The sequence below is a fragment of the Nyctereutes procyonoides genome, unplaced genomic scaffold (genome assembly GCF_905146905.1).
Source record: "Nyctereutes procyonoides isolate TBG_1078 unplaced genomic scaffold, NYPRO_anot_genome, whole genome shotgun sequence".
Lineage (NCBI taxonomy): Eukaryota > Metazoa > Chordata > Mammalia > Carnivora > Canidae > Nyctereutes > Nyctereutes procyonoides.
The window spans coordinates 53762794-53784769 of record NW_026575126.1 but is presented as its reverse complement, the minus strand read 5'-3'; the positions used below and the strand labels follow the sequence as shown (position 1 = coordinate 53784769).

Genomic DNA, 21976 nt, shown 5'->3' with positions numbered 1-21976 from the left:
AAAATGTGGTGTATACATACAGTGGAATATCATTCAACCTTTAAAAAGATAGAAATTCTGTCATATGCTACAACATGGATGCACCCTGAGGACATTATGCACAATAAGACAAGTAATGTGTGATTACACTTATATTGGGCATTTGACAGAAACACCAAGTAGAATCTTGGTTTCCAGAGGCTGGAGGAAAGGAAAAATTAGGAATTGTTTATTGGGTAGCATTTCAGATTTGCAACATTAAATGTTTGAGATCTGTTGCACAACATGGCTGTAATTAATAATGTATCGGGCACTTAAAAAGTTAAGAAGGTATATTTCATGTTAAGTGTTCTTATTACAATAAAAAAGTCTGACTTTTAAATTTCACTGAGCTAATTCTGATATTCTTTCCTACCACCTATCCTCAACTGATTAAATCAGCTAAAGTCCTAATAATTAACATAGAATCTTCATGTCGAAAGGGACCTAAAGGGTGACCTAGTCTAAACGTTCATTTCTCAGATGAATAAACTTAACCCAAAGTGTTTAGGATCATAAAGCTACTGTTTAATAGCCAGAACAAAAAAACATCAAGTCACCTAACTCCCAGTCACCATACTTTAATCAAAGAATGTTCCCTCATATCAATTTTTAAATATTAATTTGCTATGCAGTGTCACTCAATAGTTGGGGAGTTTTTTTTTATTTTTATTTTTATACGACCAACTCTTCTGATTTTAAATTACTCTTTTTATACCAAGAAAAGATATTTTTAATGAACTTACTCTCACAAACTACATTTCGGTTGCTGTAGATTAATTGTAAGAGAGGCCAGACTCCTTTTTAACTTTTGCTTGGAAAAATATTCAAAACGTTTTTGATAAGATGACAAAACAACACACAACCAATCCCATAACTGTAACTTAGCTATTTTCATTTTTGAACAGCCATCCCAATATTTGTACAGATTCATACATACTTTTTTCTTTTTAAAGATTTATTCATTCATTCATCCATTCATTCATTCATTCATGAGAGACACAAAGAGAGAGGCAGAGACATAGGTAGAGAAACAGACTCCCTGTGGGGTAGCCTGAAGCAGGACTCAATCCCAGGACCCAGAGCTCATGACCTGAGCCAAAGGCAGGCACCCAACCATTAAGCCACTCAGGTGCCACTTCATACATACTTCTCATAGCTACAATTCTATATATGTGATTCTCTATTTACTAGGCCTGGTAAGGATTATTTTTAATGACTACACAATAGTTGTCAAACCAATATATCCTCATATTCTTACCCATTACTTATTATACACTGTTTTGATTATTGCCAATTTTTGTTGCTAACAGTTAAATTGCACATAGTTCTTTTCTGCTGTTGAATGATTTCCTAAAGATAACTTCTCAAGATTGTTTGTTAGTTCAAAGCCCTTATCATTTATTTTTTCCTTCAAGGTACTTTATACAATTAAAAAGGAATTTTAAATTACCATTGCATAAGTAAAACTCATTCATCAACCAAAAAGAATAATTTAACCACAATGCTATGAAACTTGAAGTCAACCATAAGAAAAAACTGGAAAGACCACAAATACATGGAGGTTAAAGAACATCCTACTACAGAATGAATGGGTTAGCCAGGAAATTAAGGAAGAAATTTAAAAAATACATGAAAGCAAATAAAATGAAAACACAACAAACCAAAACCTTTGTGGTGGAGCAAAGGTAGTCCTAAAGGGAAATATATTACAATAAACCTAACTCAAGAAGCAAGAAAAGTCTCAAATACACAACCTAATCTAACACCTAAAGGAGCTAGAAAAAGACAGCAAATAAAGTCTACAACCAGCAAAAGAGGGAAATAATAAAGATTAGAGCAGAAATAAATGATATAGAAACAAAAAATTAATAAAATTAAGAGCCTTAGGATAATGAAACTAAGAGCTGGTTCTTCAAAAAAATAATTCTTTTTTTAAGATCTTATTTATTTATTCATGGGAGACACACAGAGAGAGGCAGAGACATAGGCAGAGGGAGAAGCAGGCTCCCTTTGGGGAGTCTGATGCAGGACTTGATCCCAGCACCCTGGGATCATGACCTGAGCCAAAGGCAGATGCTAAATCACTGAGCCACCCAAGCATCCCAAGAAGTAATTCTTCAAAAGAATTAATAAAATTGATGAACACATAGCCAGATTTATCAAAAAGATAAAAGAAAGGACCCAAAGAGATAAAATCATGAATGAATGAAAGAAGACAGATCACAACTAATACCAAAGAAATACAAACAATTGTAACAGAATACTATGAAAAATTATATGCCACCAAACTCAGCAAGGAAGAAATGAACAAATTTCTTCAAATCTACAAATTACGAAAACTGAAACAGGAAGAAATAGAAAATTTGAATGGACCCATAACAAGCAAAGAAACTGCATCAATGAATCAAAAATCAAATAATCAAAAATCTACCAACAAACAAAAAGTCTATGGCCAGATGGCTTTCCTGGAGGAATTCTACCAAACATTTAAGAAGAGTTAATAAATATTCTCCCCAAACTGTTCCAAAAAGTAGAAAGGGCAGGAAAATTTCCAAACTCAATCTATGAGGCCAGCATTTATTCCAAAACCAGACAAAGATACAACTAAAAAAGGAGAATTAGGGATCCCTGGGTGGCGCAGCGGTTTGGCGCCTGCCTTTGGCCCAGGGCGCGATCCTGGAGACCCGGGATCGAATCCCACGTCGGGCTCCCGGTGCATGGAGCCTGCTTCTCCCTCTGCCTGTGTCTCTGCCTCTCTCTCTCTCTCTCTGTGACTATCATAAATAAATAAAAATTTAAAAAAAGGAGAATTACAGGAAAATATCCCTGATGAATATGGATGCAAAATGTCTCAATAAAATACTAGGAAATCAAATTCAAAAGCACATTAAGAGAATTATTCACCATGATCAAGTGGGATTTATTCCTGGGCTGCAAGAGTGGTTCAACATTAGCTCACATGATACACCATATTAATAAAAGAAAGGATAAGAACCATATGATCCTCTTAATAGATGCAAAAAAAAGCATCTTTTTTTGACAAAAACCCTCAACAAAGTAGGGATAAATGGAACATATCTTAACATCATAAAGGTCATATATGAAAGAGCCACAGCTAAGATCATTCTCAATGGGGAAACACTGAGAGCCTTTACTCTATGGTCAGGCACATGATAAGGATGTCTACTCTCACCATTACTATTTAACATAGTACCGTAAGTCTTAGCCTCAGCAATCAGACAACAAAAAGAAATAAAAGGCATCCAAACTGGCAAGGAAGAAGGCAAACTTTCACTATTTATAGACAACATGATACTCTATGTAGAAAACCCAAAAGACTCCACCAAAAAATTACTAGAATTCATACATGATTTCAGCGAAGTTGCAGGATACGAAATCAATGTGCAGAAGTCTGTTGCACTTCTATACAACAGCAAAGCAGCAGAAAAAGAAATCAAGGAATTAATCCCATTTGCAATTGTACCAAAAACAGTAAGATATCTAGGAATAAATCTAACTAAAAAAGTAAAAGATCTATACTCTGAAAACTATAGAACACTTATGAAAGAAATTGAAGAGAACACAAAGAAATGGAAAAGGATCCCACGCTCATGCACTGGAAGAACACATATTGTTAAAATGTCTACACTACCCAAAGCAATCTATACGTTTCATGCAATCCCTATCAAAACACTACCAGCATTTTTCACAGAGCTAAGACAAACAATCCTAAAATTTCTATGGAGCCACAAAAGATTCTGAATAATCAAAGCAATTATGAAAAAGAAAAAAACTGGAGGTATCACAATTCCAGATTTCAAGCAATATTACAAAGCTGTAGTCATCAAGACAGTATAATGCTGGCACAAAAACAGACACATAGATCAATGAAACAGAACAGAGAACCTCAAAACAGACCCAAAACTATATGGTCAAGTTCCTCCAACAAAGCAGAAAAAGAATATTCAATCGAAAAAATACAGTCTCTTCAATAAATGTAGTTGGGAAAACTGGACAGCCACATGCAGAAGAATAAAACTGGACCACTTTCTTATGCCATACACAAAAATAAATTCAAATGGATGAAAGACTTCAATGTGAAGCAGGAAACCATCAAAATCCTAGAGAACATGGGCAGAAACTTCTTTGACCTTAGCCATAGCAACTTTTTATTAGACGTCTCTAGAGGAAAGGAAACAAAAGCAAAAATGAACTTCTAAGACTTCATCAAGATAAAAAGCTTGTGCACAGCAAAGGAAACAATCAACAAAACTAAAAGCCAGGCTATGGAATGGGAGAAGATATTTGCAAATGACATATCAATAAAGAGTTAGTATCCAAAATCTACTAAGAACTTACCAAACTTAACATCCAAAACACAAGTAATCCAGTCAAGAAATGGGCAGATATGAATGGACACTTTTCCAAAGGAAAAATCCAGATGGCTAACAGACACACGAAAAGATGCTCAATATCACTAGGCATCACAGAAATACACTTGAAAACCATAATGACATGCAACTTCATGCCTGTCAGGAGGGCTAAAATTAACAACCCAAGAAACAACAGGTGTTGGCAAGGATGTGGAGAAAAGGGAACCCTCTTGCACTGTGGTGGGAATGCAAACTGGAGCAGCCACTCTGGAGAACAATCTGGAGGTTCCTTAAAAAGTTAAAAATAGCATTACCTATGATCCAGCAACTGCACTACTAGGTATTTACCCAAAGGATCAAAAATACAGATTCAACAGGGTACATGCGGGCCAATGTTTATAGTAGCATTATCAACAATAGCCAAACTATGGAGAGAGCCCAAATGTCCACTGACTGATAAATGGATAAAGAAATATATGAATAGACACACACACACAATGGATTACTCACAGTCATCAAAAAGAATAAAATCTTGACATTTGCAGTGACATGGATGAAGCTAGAGTGTATTATGCTAAATGAAATAAGTCTGTCAGAGAAAGATAAATACCATATGATCTCACTCATACGCAGAATATAAGAAAGAAAACAGATGAGCATATGGTAAGGGGGAAAAAAAAGAAAGGGAAACAAGCCATATGAGACTCTTTAGGACAGAGAACAAACAGAGGGAAGGTGGGTGGGCGATGGGCTAGATGGGTGATGGGTATTAAAGAAGGCACTTGATGTGATGAGCACGGTGTGTTGTATGTAACTGATGAATTACTGAATTCTATTCCAGAAACCAATATTGTACTGTATGTTAACTAAACAAAATTTAAATTAAAAAATAATAATAATTTAGAACCATAAATACGCAGGCAATGTTAGCATATGAAGATGTGTCTATTAAGTCAACAGAGCCAACATTTACTAACTACAGCTATATAAATGCAAGATACCCACTGATAAGGTTAAGGAAATGATCTACAGTAACAGAAAGATATTTTTCAAAGGTATGAGGCTTTCTATATGCCTGTTTTTACAATAAAAACTCAATTTTAGATATGTACTGCCACAATGAATAAACTTTCTCACTCATTGGAAAAAAATAATTCACACATGTTGATATGATTTCTAGCTTGCAACCAAAATAATAATTTAAATATGCTGGAGGACTGCTCACCTGGACTTCCCCCATCATCCTCAAAAGGGTTCCTGGGTCCTAGAGAAGGTGTGTCTGGAAAGAGAAGATGTGTATTCCATCCATTATCTTTTACGAAGCTTTGCACAGCTGAAGGTCTCTCAGTACCTGCACCAAGACGCAGATGATATTTTACCTAGGGAAAAAAAATAGAAAACAACATGTTTGACCAATGAGTACTGAAAAGCAAGTATGAGCACTGAAAGGAAAAGAAAATGCAAAGTTAAAAATTGTGTTTTGAGGACGGAGTGAGCAATTCAGGATTCTAAATGATAAGAAATGACAGTATCACTAATACAAGGGACAAACAGCAAGCCTCATGTGCCATAATCACAAAGTTTGAAATCAATTAAATTTATATCTCTACTTTATCATCTTCATGCATTTTGCCTCTGAGTTACAAAGACACCAATATAGTGGTACCTTGTTTATTATGAATGTGTTTTTCCACACCCACAACTGGCCTGCAAACTCAGTGAGATCTCAAACAGTTCTATTAATTTCCTTTCCTATTATGCTAGTCAATTATGGTAAAGATTATCTCTCTCTTCTAAAAGTGAGTAACAGAAAAGTGAAAAGCCCAGACATAGTAAAAGTAGGGATAATACAATTTAAGTGTAAAATGTTGCATATTTTAAGTATTACATGAAAAAAAATGATATATCTAGAGAGCTAAGCCAATTTCAGGGTAAGTTACAGTATATCTGAGTAGCCTGACAAAGCAAGAGGTTACAGTTGCCAAAGGTCTGTAGAGGCAGAACAGAGAAGTCAGGAGGATGAGAAGGAATAGGCAAGTGCACTGAGTCTAGGCAAACATTCACATAACCCAGTTATTCAAAAACATTTTAAATAGCTACAGGATGCTTAAATACTATTAACACACAATTCTCTACCTCAAGGAACTGACCAGGTGTTCAGGGAGCAGAAAAGAGAGAAGGGGAGACTTTATATAGGTAGCTACAGCAAGAGTTTTATAGAAATTATTAATGAGTTACCCCCAAAAATGAGAGATAGGCAGAACCAAAAGGAAAGAGGATAACATGATCAAAAGCAGAGAAGCAGGAGATCACACAGTACAAACTACTACAGGTTCAATATTGCTAGCATGACGTTCAAAGGGAGAAGAGGCAACATAAGGCTGAAGAGCTATTCAGTAAACAGGTCACTGATGACCATGTATTCCACACAAAGGACCTTCATGGAGAATTCCTGAAGTTTTTTTAAACAACCATAGTGACATGATCTTTTTTGTGTTCTTAGTAGATCACTGTGGTATCTATGGTAGAGATATGCCTTGCTCAGGAAAATCAGCTAAGTTACCAAAGAGTTGGTTTTAGGGGTAGGATGGGCATGAGAGGTCATCAACTCAGAAAACATATAAGACATTTTGTTTGATAAGTTGTGGAAAAAGAGGACTGGCATCTGGGGAAATAACGTGGGGAATCTTGTCAGGTATCCATTCTAAATGCTAGACACAATGAGTCATCAACAAAAACAAAGCCTGTATTACACCAAAGTTATCTGAAATTTAAGCCAGGGGCTCTACATATACCAATGAACCTGCATCATATTCAGCATATACTTTTGAGGCAGTAATTTAGTACAAGTAGGCACAGCTGGGAAAAGTGAGGAGAGGATGGATAGAAAGAAAGGCTACCTACTATCCGACCAATGATCTTCCTTTTTCTTTCTTCCTTCCATTAGCAAACACTTGTATCCTTTTTTTTTTTTTAAACACTTGTATCCTAAACGTAGGATTTGGCTCTGTGCATAGATACTATAGGTTCATCATTTCCCTCAACCCTGAGAAGCTCATTTCTAACATGTGGTAAAGAGATACACCAAGTTACCAAGTTCAAACACTGTCCATTTTCTCCCCTTAAGGGATGTTATCAGAGTCTTCCTCCACATCTCTCCTAATTTGGACACAACCTGGAAAACCCTAAAAGCTGATACTAGAGATTCAGAAGAGAAACTAGGTAATTCACTCAAAACAAAGAAGTCTTTCATATTGGAACCTCTACTCTACTTCTTAAAGGCCAAACTTTAATATTTGAAGGACCTCCAAATGAGTTATTACTGGTGGGTTACAGAAGTTTCCATACATGCGACCAGTAATAATCAAGAATTCTGAAAGTTAAAGCAATTACCTCTTTGGAGACATAAAACATATATATTAAAACATGACACAAAGTACAAAAAAGTAGGAAGGAGGCATTCACCAGAACAAAAATAAGCAGCAGGTGGATTGTTCTAATACAAAGTCAGAAAAGCTCCTTCTAAAGTTCACAGTCCCAGGAAAGGGAGCTACTTCAGCCTAAAATACATTCAGACATGGGTGAGTGAGATGTTTTTGGTTTTGCCTTTAACTTTCATAAAATAATAGCTTTGTTAAAAAACTTCACTTCAGATACCAAGTTAAAATGGCAATTACTTTAATGAGCTAAAGTTAGCTCATTAAAAAGTTTAAATATCTAATTATAGATATGCACTATCTGAAACTCCAGAAGGTATTTAAACAGATAACAGGCATTGCTACCCTTCTTTTTTACCTAGCTATATTCTTATTTCCTTCACCATTTGCAAGACCGGAAGCATCTGCCTAGCCAGGGAGAGTGTTAAGGGAACATCCTTACTAAAGCTCCTGTTACTCTATTTTCTGAATATAAGGCAATCAGGCAGCAGATAACAGTTTTCTCCTCATGCTATATATCAGTATAATGTAACAGTTAAAAGCACAGGTATTAAACCATGTGTTAAAATAAAATAAAAATCCCTGTTCCATTATATACTGGTTGTTAGGAACTTGGGCAAATTAGTTTTCCCCATTTATAAAATGAGGAGATTACCTATATCTCATTAAATCTCTGAAACCTAACATATAATTATAAAGTCTTTAGATAAAACTTTCTTACCTTAAGTGGCAAACTGTCATGTCTATTTTTGAAGTCATGATCAAATACAATAGCAGCCAGCATATGAACCTCAGGCTTCTTTTCAAACTCAACATACTTCTCAAACTCTGCTTCTGAAGAAAATCCTCGAACTGTAGAGAGAAAATCTCAGTAAGTCATCACATAAACGCAGAATGTCTAATGATTATCCCTATCTGTACCATGAATACCATAACCCTATCATAACATTATACTTTTTAAAACATTATTACTCAAACATTGACATTACAAATCTTAATTTATATCTGGGGTACACAAGAATTCTTGCATTTTATAGAAGTTGGAACATATTAGAAACAATAATCATTACAATAACTATACATTAAGGTATATTAAAGTAAACTGGGACGAGGGAACTTTTCAACTGTGTTTTGAAATCTAGTGATTAAAAAATTTTGAGGAGGGCAGCCCCGGTGGCTCAGTGGTTTAGCGCTGCCTGCAGCCCAGGGCCTGATCCTGGAGACCCTGGATCGAGGCCCATGTCAGGCTCTCTGCATGGAGCCTGCTTCTCCCTCTGATTCTCTCTCTCTGTGTGTGTGTCTCTATGAGTAAATAAATAAAAAATCTTTTAAAAAGTTAATTTTGAGGGGAAATAAGTGACAAAATTATTTCTGTATAAAGTGTATTTCAAAAAATATTGTAGAATAAATTGTAGAAAACAATTGTCATAGAATAAAAGTAGTTACTTTTCTCATTCACAAATTAAACTACGAAATTTTAAAAACATACAAAATGACACACACACAACCACACACATACAGGTAAATTAAATAACTATAAAGTTTTTTCTTTTTTAAATTTTATTTATTTATTCATGAGACACACACAGAGAGAGAGAGAGAGAGGCAAAGACATAGGCAGAGGGAGAGGCAGGGTCCATGCAGGGACCCAGTGTGGGTGGGACTGGATCCTGGGACTCCAGGATCACACCCTGTACTGAAGGCAGACGCTTAACCATTGAGCCACCCAGGCATCCCAAGTTTTTTCTTAAGAATTACAATATTTCCAATGTAAACAGGGTAGGAAAGTCTTTGATAGTCTCTTCATAAGAAAACATAACTAGTTATGGAAATTTCGAAAATAAAGTTATATAGTATGTTCAAGGATCCATACTGTAAAGATGTCTTTTCTGTAAAAATTAACATATAGAGTCAATGTAAGTCTAGTAATTATCCAAACAATTTTTATAAAAAATTACAAGCCAATTCTAAAATTTATATGGAAACACAATGGGTGAATGGGTGAATAATAAGGTATATTAAAAGATGTGCTTTCGGAGCATCTGGGTGGCTCAGTTGTTTAAATGTCCAATTCTTGATTTCAACTCAGGTCTGGATCTCAGAATTGTGAGTTCCAGCCCTGCATGTGCTCCACACTGAGTGAGGAGACTACTTAAAAAAAAGAGAGAGTTTCATTCCACTATATTACTATAAAGAAAAACCAAACTATAGAAGAGTACATATATAAGAGTACATATAGAGAGTACATATATACACTCTTATATAAGAAAATAAGGAATATATGAGAAAATACAGAGACACACAAACTCACATACACACCCAGAAATGCATGCATACATGTAGAAACATTATTTTTGCCAAAAGAAACACAAAAAGAATAAATCAGACACTAACAGTATTGGTTACCCAATAGAGAGTGAATGAGAACAGGTTAGAAGGAATCATGGAAGTAATGTCAGCTCTCTAATTATACATTTTAATACAGGTTTGATTTTCGTTTGTTGTTAATCTTTTACATATTCAAAAATAAAATTAAATCAGTACAGAGGGGTATAACAACTAAAACTTAATAAGTGAATCCTAAACAGATATTAATACCATAAAACACAGAAAGAAAGAAAAAGTATTAACCTAAGTAAATTTTAGGTACAGTATGTTGACATACACTCCTAGTTGAATATAGTCTAAGAAGAAAAAGAACTGCAAAGAAATCTTCTAAGTGTGCTGGGTAGTAAGGTGTAATGTAAGTAATTCTGAAACACCTTTGTAAGATTGGGCAAATGAGTGTATCAATGCTACTAGGATCTAGGGCTCTATGAGAGAAAAGAGGTACAAATATGTAATGGGAGAAGGAAAACAAGAGGCCAATATTGTTGGACTGGCATTGACAGTATCAAAATAAACATGATTTCAAAAAAAAAATCCTACATCTGTCCACTAAAAGAGTCTAGAAGCAAAGACACTCCAGTAGTAATGAGTATACCCAGTACTTTCTTTACCTATGTTTCATTGTGACGAAGCAAACACACAGAACACATTTACAAATATGTATCAGGCCCTGAGGGGACAAGTAAAAAGGAAGTCAATGCTGACCCAGTTGAAATGGGGGTTTAAGTGTAGACCTTCCTGGTGGTGCCTTCTAGAAGGGACTTTGATAGCAAAAGGAAGTGTGGGACCCAGGAAATTTAACAAAACTCCCCTACCCCTGGACAAGCAGAGCAGGACTAACTCTATTTTGTGCTACACCGCCATCTCCTGTATGACCCCCACATGACCTGCTTATTGCTTAAGGTGCTCCCCCACCCTAGCCAAGCTGCTGAGCACACCCTTACCAGAAATCGGCTCCTAACAATGTAACCCCGCCTTGTGCCCGCCAAAACTGCGCGCCAATTCTGACCAGAGTGATAGGCCAGTTCAAATGGTCACTATAGGGTAAATTGTGATTCAACTGGCCACCTGTTGTGGACCAACATGACTGTGCAACTTTCTATGTGTGTTACAATCCCATTGGCCCCTATAAAGCTGCTGCCTCTTAGCCTCAGGGTCCAAGTCCCTGCTCCACTGTATTGGGTACACTTGGACCCAAGCTCGAGCTTGTAAATAAACCCTCAGGTGTTTGCATCGGTTTCGGCTCCTTGGTGGTTTCTCGGATTCACAATCTTGGGCACAACAGGAAGATTCTCTCTCTCTCTCTCTCTCTCTCTCTCTCTCTCTCTCTCATTTTGTCTTGTTTTTCCCATATCTCAGTTCCTTAACACCACCTCTAAAAAAAGGAATTTAGACTGCTTCATTGATTGAATCTAGTTCTGGGGCAGAGAAAATACAAGGTGTTCAGCTTGAACAGCTAGTTCTGTTAGAAAGTGAAAGCGCTCAAAAGCCGACAAACATGCATCCAAAGAACATTTCTTTAAAAAAAAAGAATCTGCTGGCTAAATCTGGGACAATTTTATAATAAAAAATCATCATCATCAAAAAAAATCATAATCATCATCAAATGATTACATCATTCAGATATGTTCTCTACACATAATGCAATTAAGCCAAATCCAAACAAAAATATAACTAGAAAAACTCCAACTGCTTAGAAATTAAGAAATACACTTTCAATAACTTATGGAATTCAGAATAGACTAATGTCTTAAACATGCATGTAAAATTTCTTAACAAAATATAAGCAAATTAAATTCATATAATAAACTCAAGTAAATAGATTCAATAGTTGAAAAATCATTGTATTAACAAAAATAAGAAAAACCACATGACCATCTCAATAGACACAGAAAAGGCATTTGACAAAATTTAACATTAATCCATGATTTGAAACAAAATTTTAGGAAACTAGGAATTGAAGGATATTAATTTCAATCTGATACAGAACATCTACAAACAACATATAACAAATACATTGCTCAACGGTGATATATTGAAAAATTTTCTCCAGAGACAGGGAACAAGAAAAGAAACCCTTTATCAGTCACTTCCTGTCAAAAGCTAAAACATACCCAGTGTTGGTGACAATATGGAACTGAAACTCATACATTTCTATAAATCTAGTTACATCCCCGATGACTCAAAAATTTCACTATATACCAAACAGAAACGTGTATATATGTCCATCAAGGGGTGCTTATAGAGGTGGAGCAGGATGGTGGAGGAGTAGGGTCCTCACCTCACCTGGCCCCAACAACTTACCTAGATAACTTTCAAACTATCCTGAACACCTACGAATTCGACCTGAGATTTAAAGAGAGAACGGCCGGAAAGCTAGAGAGAAGGGTTTTCACTTCTAGCAAGGTAGGAAGATGGAAAAAAATAAAATAAAAGAGAATCAAGTGGGGCAGGGGCACCGCCAGGAGCCGGGCTAAAGCAGGCATCGAGAGCCTCTAGGACAGGAAACCCCAGCCCCAGAGAAGCGGGAACGTTAAAAATCCACACCAGGGGATCCCTGGGTGGCACAGCGGTTTACCGCCTGCCTTTGGCCCAGGGCGCGATCCTGGAGACCCGGGATCGAATCCCACATCGGACTCCCGGTGCATGGAGCCTGCTTCCTCCTCTGCCTGTGTCTCTGCCTCTCTCTCTCTGACTATCATAAATAAATAAAAATTTAAAAAAAATCCACACCGGACTCTTCCCAGACAAAAAAGTGCTCAGCAGGGAAATCGGGCACAATTGCAGGAGGGACACTGAAGCCTCACTTCGGAGTCACAAATAGAGGAAGTGCGCCCAAGGGAAAGCGCACCACAAAGCATGGGCTTATCTCGGTAAAGGGCTGAAGCATGCGCCCGGCGGGGTATCTGGGAGAAGCCCGTCGGTCACACCCACGGCTCGGGATGGAGGGGTCTGCGCCCTGCTGCCCTCTGCAGCCGCAACCCTAGAAGCGTGATTCCAGCAGCGCACCGCCCCAGATCCCAGGGCGCAGAGCCAGCGGACACAGCCCAGGATCCTGCACTCCCCCCAGGACAGGCGGAGATGGGGAGGGCACAGGATAATGAGGACTCTCCTGCTGCTGGGTGCCCCCAAGCTGTGCAGATCAGCGCCCGCCCCCCCCCCACCAGCCCAGGAGCATCTAGGCCAGTGCAGACAGGGAGACTACGTTAGTTACTGTTACTGCGGGGAGCTGACTCCAGAGCCAGAGAGTGGGCCGCTGCCATTGTGGTTGCTCCTCCTTGTTTCACCCTCTGCCTGGGAGAGGCGGGGCCGCCAGGGAGCTGGGGCCTCCCAGGATAAATCCCTCATGCTAGCCCCACACTCAGCGGGGGAGAGGAGGCGGAGGGCTGGGCATCTCCCCCAGGTACACACACCTGAGAATCAGCACAGCAGACCATCCCCCAGAAGAATGCTGGAAGAACAGGGAAGAGCAAGATCTTGACAAAGCAGCGGGATTTATAGTATACAGAACTAGAGTGTACCCCTTCTTCCCCCCCCCTTTTTTCCAGTACAATTTGTTTTTATATCAGACTAAAAATTTCCAATATTTTTTTGCCCACCTTAACAATATTTTACCACCTCTTCATTTTTAAGTTTCTTCCTTTTTGACTTTCATATTTCTACAATTACAGGTCCTAGAAATACTTTCCACTTCTAGATTCCCTTCAACATACTCAATTCAATTTTGGGAGATATATGAGATATTTTTTTTTGTTTTGTGTTTTTGGTTTTCTCTGCCTCATTTTGTTCTACCATGGCAGAAGTTAATACCTTCTAAAACATGACTGGCATGCACCCAGCACCAAGTGATGTACCATGCTGATTCATTCTGTGACTATATTCTCTATTCATTCCCATTCTAACCCCCTCTTTTATCTCGTTTGTGTTTTTGGGGTCAATGTAGGGGCTTTCTACACATATTGCTGGTTTATATAAATTTAGAACTGAGCCTCTTCTAACATACAGAACTTAATACATTCAGAACCAAGAGATAAGCTTCTAGGACCCCTCAGGTAGACTACATTCTCCCTCCACTACAACTTCTTCACAACCACCATCTCCCAGTCCTCCCTTTTATTCTTTCTTCTCTTTTTTTCTTCTTTACTTTTACTTTTTTATCTTTTTTTTTTCTTCTTCTTTGGGATTCTTGGTCATTTTATTTTGTTCTGATCTTTTTCATTTTCTGGTCTCTGACCATGCCAGAATCATCTGGGGTGCACATTACTTAGGTCATGGTTGATGTTGATTCAGCTTGCTCATACAGCCACACTACACTGAGCAAAATGACTAGAAGGAAAAACTCACCACAAAAGAGAGAATCAGAAACAGTACTCTCTTTCACAGAGTTACAGAATATGGATTACAATTCAATGTCAAAGCCAATTCAGAAGCACAATTGTAAAGCTACTGGTGGCTCTGGAAAAAGCATAAAAGATTCAAGAGACTTCATGACTACAGAATTTAGATCTAATCAGGCTCAAATTTAAAAAAAATTAAATGAGATGCAATCCAAACTGGATGTCCTAACGACGAGTGTTAATGAGGTGGAAGAAAGAGTGAGGAACACAGAAGACAAGTTGATGGCAGGAAAGGAAGCTGAGGAAAAAAGAGAAAAACAATTAAAAGACCATGGGGAAAGGTTAAGGGAAATAAATGACACCTTCAGAAGGAAGAATCTCTGTAGACTTGGAGTTACAGAAAGCACCAAGAGGGACAGAGGGCCACAATGCATATTTGAACAAATCATTGCTGATAAATTCCCTAATATGGGGAGAGAAACAGGCATTCAGATCCAAGAGATAGAGAAGCCCCCCAAAAATCAATAAAAACCATTCAACACCTCGACATTTAATAGTGAAACTTGCAAATTACAAACATAAAAAACAAATCCTTAAAGTAGCAAGAGAGAGGAGATTTCTAAATTATATTGAGAAAAAGATTAACAGCAGACCTCTCCACAGAGACCTGGCAGGCCAGAAAAGGCTGGCAAGATATATTGAGGGTCCTAAATGAGAAAAACATGCAGCCAAGAATACTTTATCCAGCGAGGCTCTCATTCAGATAGAAGGCAGAATAGAGCTTCCAAGATAGGCAGAAACTGAAAGAATATGTCTCCACCAAACCACCTCTGTAAGAAATATTAAGGGTGACCCTCTAAAAGAAAGAATGCCAAAAGAAATAATCCACAAAAACAGGGACTGAATAGGTATTACGATGACACTGAATTCATATCTTTCGATAGTAACCCTAAACATGAATACGCTAAATGATCCCACCAAAAGACGCAGGGTTTCAGACTGGATAAAAAAGCAAGATTCCACCCAAAAGCATAAGATACCTAGAAATAAACCTAACCAAAGAGGTAAAGGATCTATACCCTAAAAACTACAGAAAACTTCTGAAAGAAATTGAGGAAGACACAGATGGAAAAATATTCCATGCTCATGGACTGGAAGAATAAATATTGTGAAAATGTCATTGTTACCCAGGGCAATTTACACATTTACACATTTAATGCAATCCCTATCAAATTACCATGGACTTTCTTCAGTTGGAACAAATCATCTTAAGATTGTGTGGAATCAGAAAAGACCCCAAATAGCCAGGGAAATATTAAAAAAGAAAACCAGAGCTGGGGGCAGATTTCATGTTGTACTACAAAGCTCTGGTCATCAAGACAGTGTGGTACTGGCACAAAAACAGACACATAGATCAATGGAACAAAATAGAGAATCCAGAAGTGGACCCTTAACTCTATGATCAACTAATATTCGACAAAGCAGGAAAGACTATATACTGGAAAAAGGACAATCTCTTCAATAAATGGTGCTGGGAAATTTGGACAGCCACATGCAGAAGAATGAAACTAGACTATTTTCTTACACTATATACAAAGATAAAATCAAAATGGATGAAAGATCTAAATGTGAGACAAGAATCCATCAAAATCCTAGAGGAGAACACAGGCAACACCCTTTTTGAACTTGGCCACAGCAACTTCTTGCAAGATACATCTATGAAGGCAAGGGAAACAAAAGCAAAAAAGAACTATTGGGACTTCATCAAGATAAGATGCTTCTGCACAGCAAAAGAAACAGTTAACAAAACTAAAAAACAACCTACAGAATGGGAGAAGATATTTACATATCAGATAATGGGCTAGTATCCAAGATCTATAAAGAACTTATTAAACTCAACAGCAAAGAAACAAACAATCCAATCATGAAATGGGCAAAAGACACGAACAGAAATCTCACAGAGGAAGACATAGACATGGCCAACAAGCACATGAGAAAATGCTCCGCATCACTTGCCATCAGGGAAATACAAATCAAAACCACAATGAGATACCACCTCACACCAGTGAGAATGGGGAAAATTAACAAAACAGGAACAACAAATGTTGGAGAGTATGTGGAGAAAGGGGAACCCTGTTGCACTGTTGGTGGGAATGTGAACTGGTACAGCCACTCTGGAAAACTGTGTGGAAGTTCCTCAAAGAGTTTAAAATAGTGCTACCCTATGACCCAGCAATTGCACTACTTGGTATTTACCCCAAAGATACAGATACAGTCAAAGACTGAGACATCTTCACCCCAATGTTTATAGCAGCGATGTCCACAATTGCCATACTGTGGAAGGAGCCTCGGTGTCCATAGAACGATGAATGGATAAAGAAGATGATATGTATATGTATATGTATATATACAATGGAATATTACTCAGCCATTAGAAATGACAAATACCCACCATTTGCTTCAACATGGATGGAACTGGAGAGTATTATGCTGAGTGAAGTAAATCAATCAAAGAAGGACAATCATTATATGGTTTCACTCATACGGGGAATATATAAAAAGTGAAAGGGATTATAGGGGGAAGGAGAGAAAATAAGTGGAAAAAATCAGAGAGGGTGACAAAACATGAGAGACTCCTAACTCTGGGAAATGAATGAGGGGTAGTGGAAGGGGAGGTGGGCGGGAGATTGGGGTGACCGGGTGATGGTCACTGAGGGGGGCACTTGACCGGATGAGCACTGGGTGTTATACTTTATGTTGACAAATCGAACTCCAATAAAAAAAATATACCAAAAAAAGTGCCTATAAAAATGTACATAACAGCACTACTCATAATAGCTTAAATCTGGAATCTACGCAAATGTTCAATAACAAATAGATTGTATCATATTAACATAATGGGATACTAGAAAGAAAATTAGTTATTTATGATCTCACACAATTTGGATTACTCTTACAAATATAATACTAATGAAACATACACACAAACTATATAATATATCCATATATAATACAAAATGCTATAATGGGACATAGTGAATAGTTCCATTTACATAAGGTGAAAAGTAGGCAAAACTAATCTATGGTCTTAAGATGTTAAAATAGTAGTTAAATTTGAGGGAGTCAAAATTGCAACCTGGCACATGGAAGCTTCTAGGGTGCTGAAAATGCTCTGGCTTAAAATTACAGATTCCTTATTAACTACAAAGAGGATATCTGCCTTGACAATGGAAAGTCTGGTGGAAATCCATTTTACTAAAATGAGCAAATATAACCAACTGAGGAACAAACTGGTAAATACGCTTCCAAAAGATATTCACTAAGAAGATCCTATATGAAATATGCAATATTTCCAACACAAATGATCAAATTGAAACTAAATGTAAAGAAACAATCAAATAGAAATTAAGAAGCCTTCTGCAAAATAATTGGCCTAGTCTTTTAAAAATATCAGTGTTATTTAAAAAAAACAACAAAATAGTCTAAGAAAGTATTCTAAGTCAGAGGTCAGCAAATTACGGGCTGGTGCAGGTCAAATCTATCCCACAGTCTGTTTTGGTATGGGCTTGTGAGCTATGGATGGTTTTTACATCTATAAAGGGCTCCTTAAAAAGTATTTTATAGTTACCTATATAGCTCATAAAACCTAATATATTTATTAACTGGCCCTTTACATAAGTTTGCCAACCCCAATGAATATTTAAAAATCTGTAACTGGGGAACATCTGGATGGCTCAGACAGTTGAGCATACAACTCTTGGTTTTAGTCAATGATCTTGGGTCATGGGATCAGGCCCCAAGTCAAGCTCTGTGCTCAATGAGCAGAGTCTCCTCGAGATTCTCTTTCTCCCTCAAATAAATAAATAAATAAATAAATAAATAAATAAATAAATAAAATGTTTTCAATAAAATCTCTAACTGGATCCTGGATTCCAAAAAAAGAGAGAAAAAAAGCTCTAAAGAACCTCATTAGGACAATACATCATTGTATCAATTTTAAAATTCTTGGGTATAACTTTTGTAAAGGTTATGCTGGAGAATGTCCTTATTAAGAGATATAGCATTTGAAGGTGACATGTCATGATGAATGCAAGTTATTCTCAATGGTTCAAAAAAATGCAGTAATTTTATATATATTATTATATGTTTTACACACTTATATACATATTATATATATATGTGCATTCATATATAATATGTACATAAGTGTGTGTATGGAGAGTGAATAAAAAAGCAAATGTGGCAAATGTTATTTTCTGAATCGCAGCTTATTTGCATTTTCTCTATAGGTTTGAGATTTTTCAAAATCAAATGTGTGTATGTGGACAGGGGCCCAAATCATTATGCTAAAAGTAAAGCACTGTATAATCCTTAAGAATCCTTTACCGAAGATTTTAACAGACATTATTACATGTATTGATTAAACCAAGTCAGTTATCAAGCGCCATTATCAAAGTCTTACCCAATACCAGATTTCTAATCATAATTATGCTAATAGCAAATACACTATACTATACTATTCAGATATTATACTATCTGAACTTGAACTGATATATTAAAAGCTTCTAGGAGCGGCTAGGTAGCTCAGTCAGTTAAGTGTCAGGCTCAGATCAGGATCCCAGGGGTCATGGGAGTCTGCTTCTTCCTCTGCCCCTCCCCTCACAGATGCATGCACTTGTGCGCTCTCTCTCAAATAAATAAACAAAATCTTTTTAGAAATAAAAGCTTTTAGTTTGTTTTTAAAAGTTATAATTCTAAAAAAAAAAAGTTATAATTCTTCAGTGGAAGTAAAATCTGAATGTGGGAATTTTCCAAATGAAGACTTTTACACATACCCTTTCATATCCACTGAGCTATTTTGCTAAAGAGTTGGTTCAACAGAAATTAAAACAAGGTAATCAGGCTCCATCAAGAGTAGGAAAATTTCTCAGCTTCCTTCCCTTTAAATTAGCACTTTACTATATAATACATTAATTAATAAATGCCACCATGGACTTTCAACCCATCAGATCTCTACTTCAGTCTTCAGACACATTTTCTCATGAAGACTTCAATATGACAGAATAACAATGTTTCTTAGATTTTCATAAAAGCAGAAGAAACAGCAGCCTGTCTTCTATCCCCCACCTCCATATAAAGGGATACTTAAAAGTAACTTTCAGCCCATCACAAGCACCAAAGTTCTTTGGAGATTCATGGTTTCTATCATTAAAAATCCATAGGAATTTTGCATTAAGTTACATAAGGAATGGGGATCCCTGGGTGGCTCAGCGGTTTAGTGCCTGCCTTCGGCCCAGGGTGTGATCCTGGGATTCCAGGATCGAGTCCCACATCAGGCTCCTGCATGGAGCTTGCTTCTACCTCTGCCTGTGTTTCTGCCCACCCCCCCTCTTTCTGTCTCTCATGAATAAATAAAAAAATAAAATCTTTAAAAAAAAGTTACATAAGGAACATTTTCCTTTTTAAAGATAGTTTTTTAAGATGGCAAAGTAAATATATCGCATATACTCTCCTCTTCCTATCTCAAAGCCCTGCCCTTAAAAGGAGAAAATCAAATACGTAATTGTTTAAGTATATAACAGAATAACCCCACACACATGTAAAAGCATGAGACAAGATGGGAGAGGTGCTTACGAAATTCTGACAGTATTTTTAACATTGGAGACAGAGAAGAGAAACTAGGTGCAGAGGAAGGTGAGTGTAAGGAGATAAGGATTATTTTGGCATAATTCTACGTGGTTTTACTCTTCAAATGCATTCATATACCATACCCAAGTAATATTTTCATTAAAATATTTAAAATTAATGATCTAGAGGTAGAGTTTATGCATGCATCTAAAAAGGAACTACCTTGGGATGACTGGGTGGCTCAGTGGTTGAGCATCCACCTTCGGCTCAGGTCATGATCCTGAGGTCCTGGGATGGAGTCCTACGTTGAGCTCCCCACAGGGAGCAGGCTTCTCCCTCTGCCTATGTCTCTCCATTTCTCTTTGTGTCTCTCATGAATGAATAAGTAAAATTTATTTTAAAAAACTAATTAAATAAAAAGACACTACCCCCAGTCATCCTGAGGCTGTGTCCCTTTGGCATGCTATCAGGTACTCATCCTAGTTTAAGAATGCAGTCAGAGACAAAGAAGATTTACAATTACATAATTGCATCATCTAATTTTAAATATTTTGTTTATGATTATGCCAAGAATATGTTTGATATCATGTGACAGAGTTCATAATGTTATATTCAGGAGATTAACGTACAAGTTTAAGGTCACTGAAGCATGCCTCTTCAAAAACAAATTAGTAATTATGTTACAAAAACATTTTAGACACCACAGTTTCTAACCTGAAATATTGAGTCTTAACTTCTCTATCACAGTCTCAGTAATATTTTTTACCACATCACTGTGAGAAGGTACATATGCGACTTCATATACAACACTCCTGTTATAGAAGAAAGGAGGTGGGAACAAGACAAAAAGAGATCTGTAAATAGTAACATTCTGGAACTCTTTTTTTACATCTCTGCGATGAAGCAAAATCAATCCAGAGAAGAAGAGTGTCATGAAGATTTCCACAATTAAAGAAATCACCTTCCTTTTCTGCAAAAGAAACCAAAGGATTATATTAATTAAGAGCCTATCTATGTATGTGTACACGTGCATGAATCTGTACTCTTGTGCATATACATGTATACAATTTAAACATATTACTCAGGTCCATTCTATAAAACAAATGCCTTTCTAGCCTGTCTTTTTCACCCTTTTCCACATTTCATTATCTATTCTATTGGTTTATCCTATCAGTACTCTTGAGAGAGTTAGAACTGTGACATTAAGCCATGGAACAAAAGGAACCAAATAAAATCCATAAACTAAAATGAAGTGGAAAAAGTTATTTAAAAATTTCCCCTTCAGGTTCGTTAGCCATTACAACCATTTCCCATGGACACTTCCACTTACCTTTAAAACAAAATTTTTCCAGAGGAGGACTGCAAATTGGTTGAGCCACAACAAATTCATTTTATCACAAAGAATGGAAGTTCAACTAAGAAGGAAGTAGAACATTTTAAAAACTTACATCACCTGGAAAAAATGTTAAATTTAGTCAAGCAAAATGATTACTTCCTTGTTCTACTCTTTTTTCATCAATTCTGAAAGATAACTACTTTAAATAAGTACTTGTCTGTTCCTGTTCTTATATTAATTCATAATATTCACATTGAATGGTCTTCTAATATGTATGAAAATATCAGGTGACAGAGATGCAAAATGTAACAGGTTGCAGCCCCATGTTCACAACGAAAGATATAAACTGTAAATTTGGGATGTCAGTTATTATTTTGATAGGCTCTGAGATAAATTCCCATAGAATAATGCTGAAAATTTCCTATTTAATACCTACTCTGTGCCGTATTCTATCCT

General features: G+C 36.8%; 1 protein-coding gene across 1 annotated transcript in view; it reads right to left on the bottom strand.

Moving 5' to 3' along the window:
• The window catches only part of LOC129519854 (phospholipid-transporting ATPase ABCA3-like), a 194675-nt gene extending 173101 nt beyond the window's left edge, over nucleotides 1-21574 (bottom strand). Inside the window, exons 1-4 of the mRNA XM_055340686.1 lie at nucleotides 21515-21574; nucleotides 20899-21154; nucleotides 8553-8683; nucleotides 5620-5773 (exon numbers count right to left, since the gene is read on the bottom strand). Of these exons, the coding sequence (XP_055196661.1) occupies nucleotides 5620-5773; nucleotides 8553-8683; nucleotides 20899-21154; nucleotides 21515-21574 (601 nt within the window). The remainder of the gene's footprint in view (nucleotides 1-5619; nucleotides 5774-8552; nucleotides 8684-20898; nucleotides 21155-21514) is intronic.
• Between the last annotated feature and the right edge of the window lie 402 nt (nucleotides 21575-21976).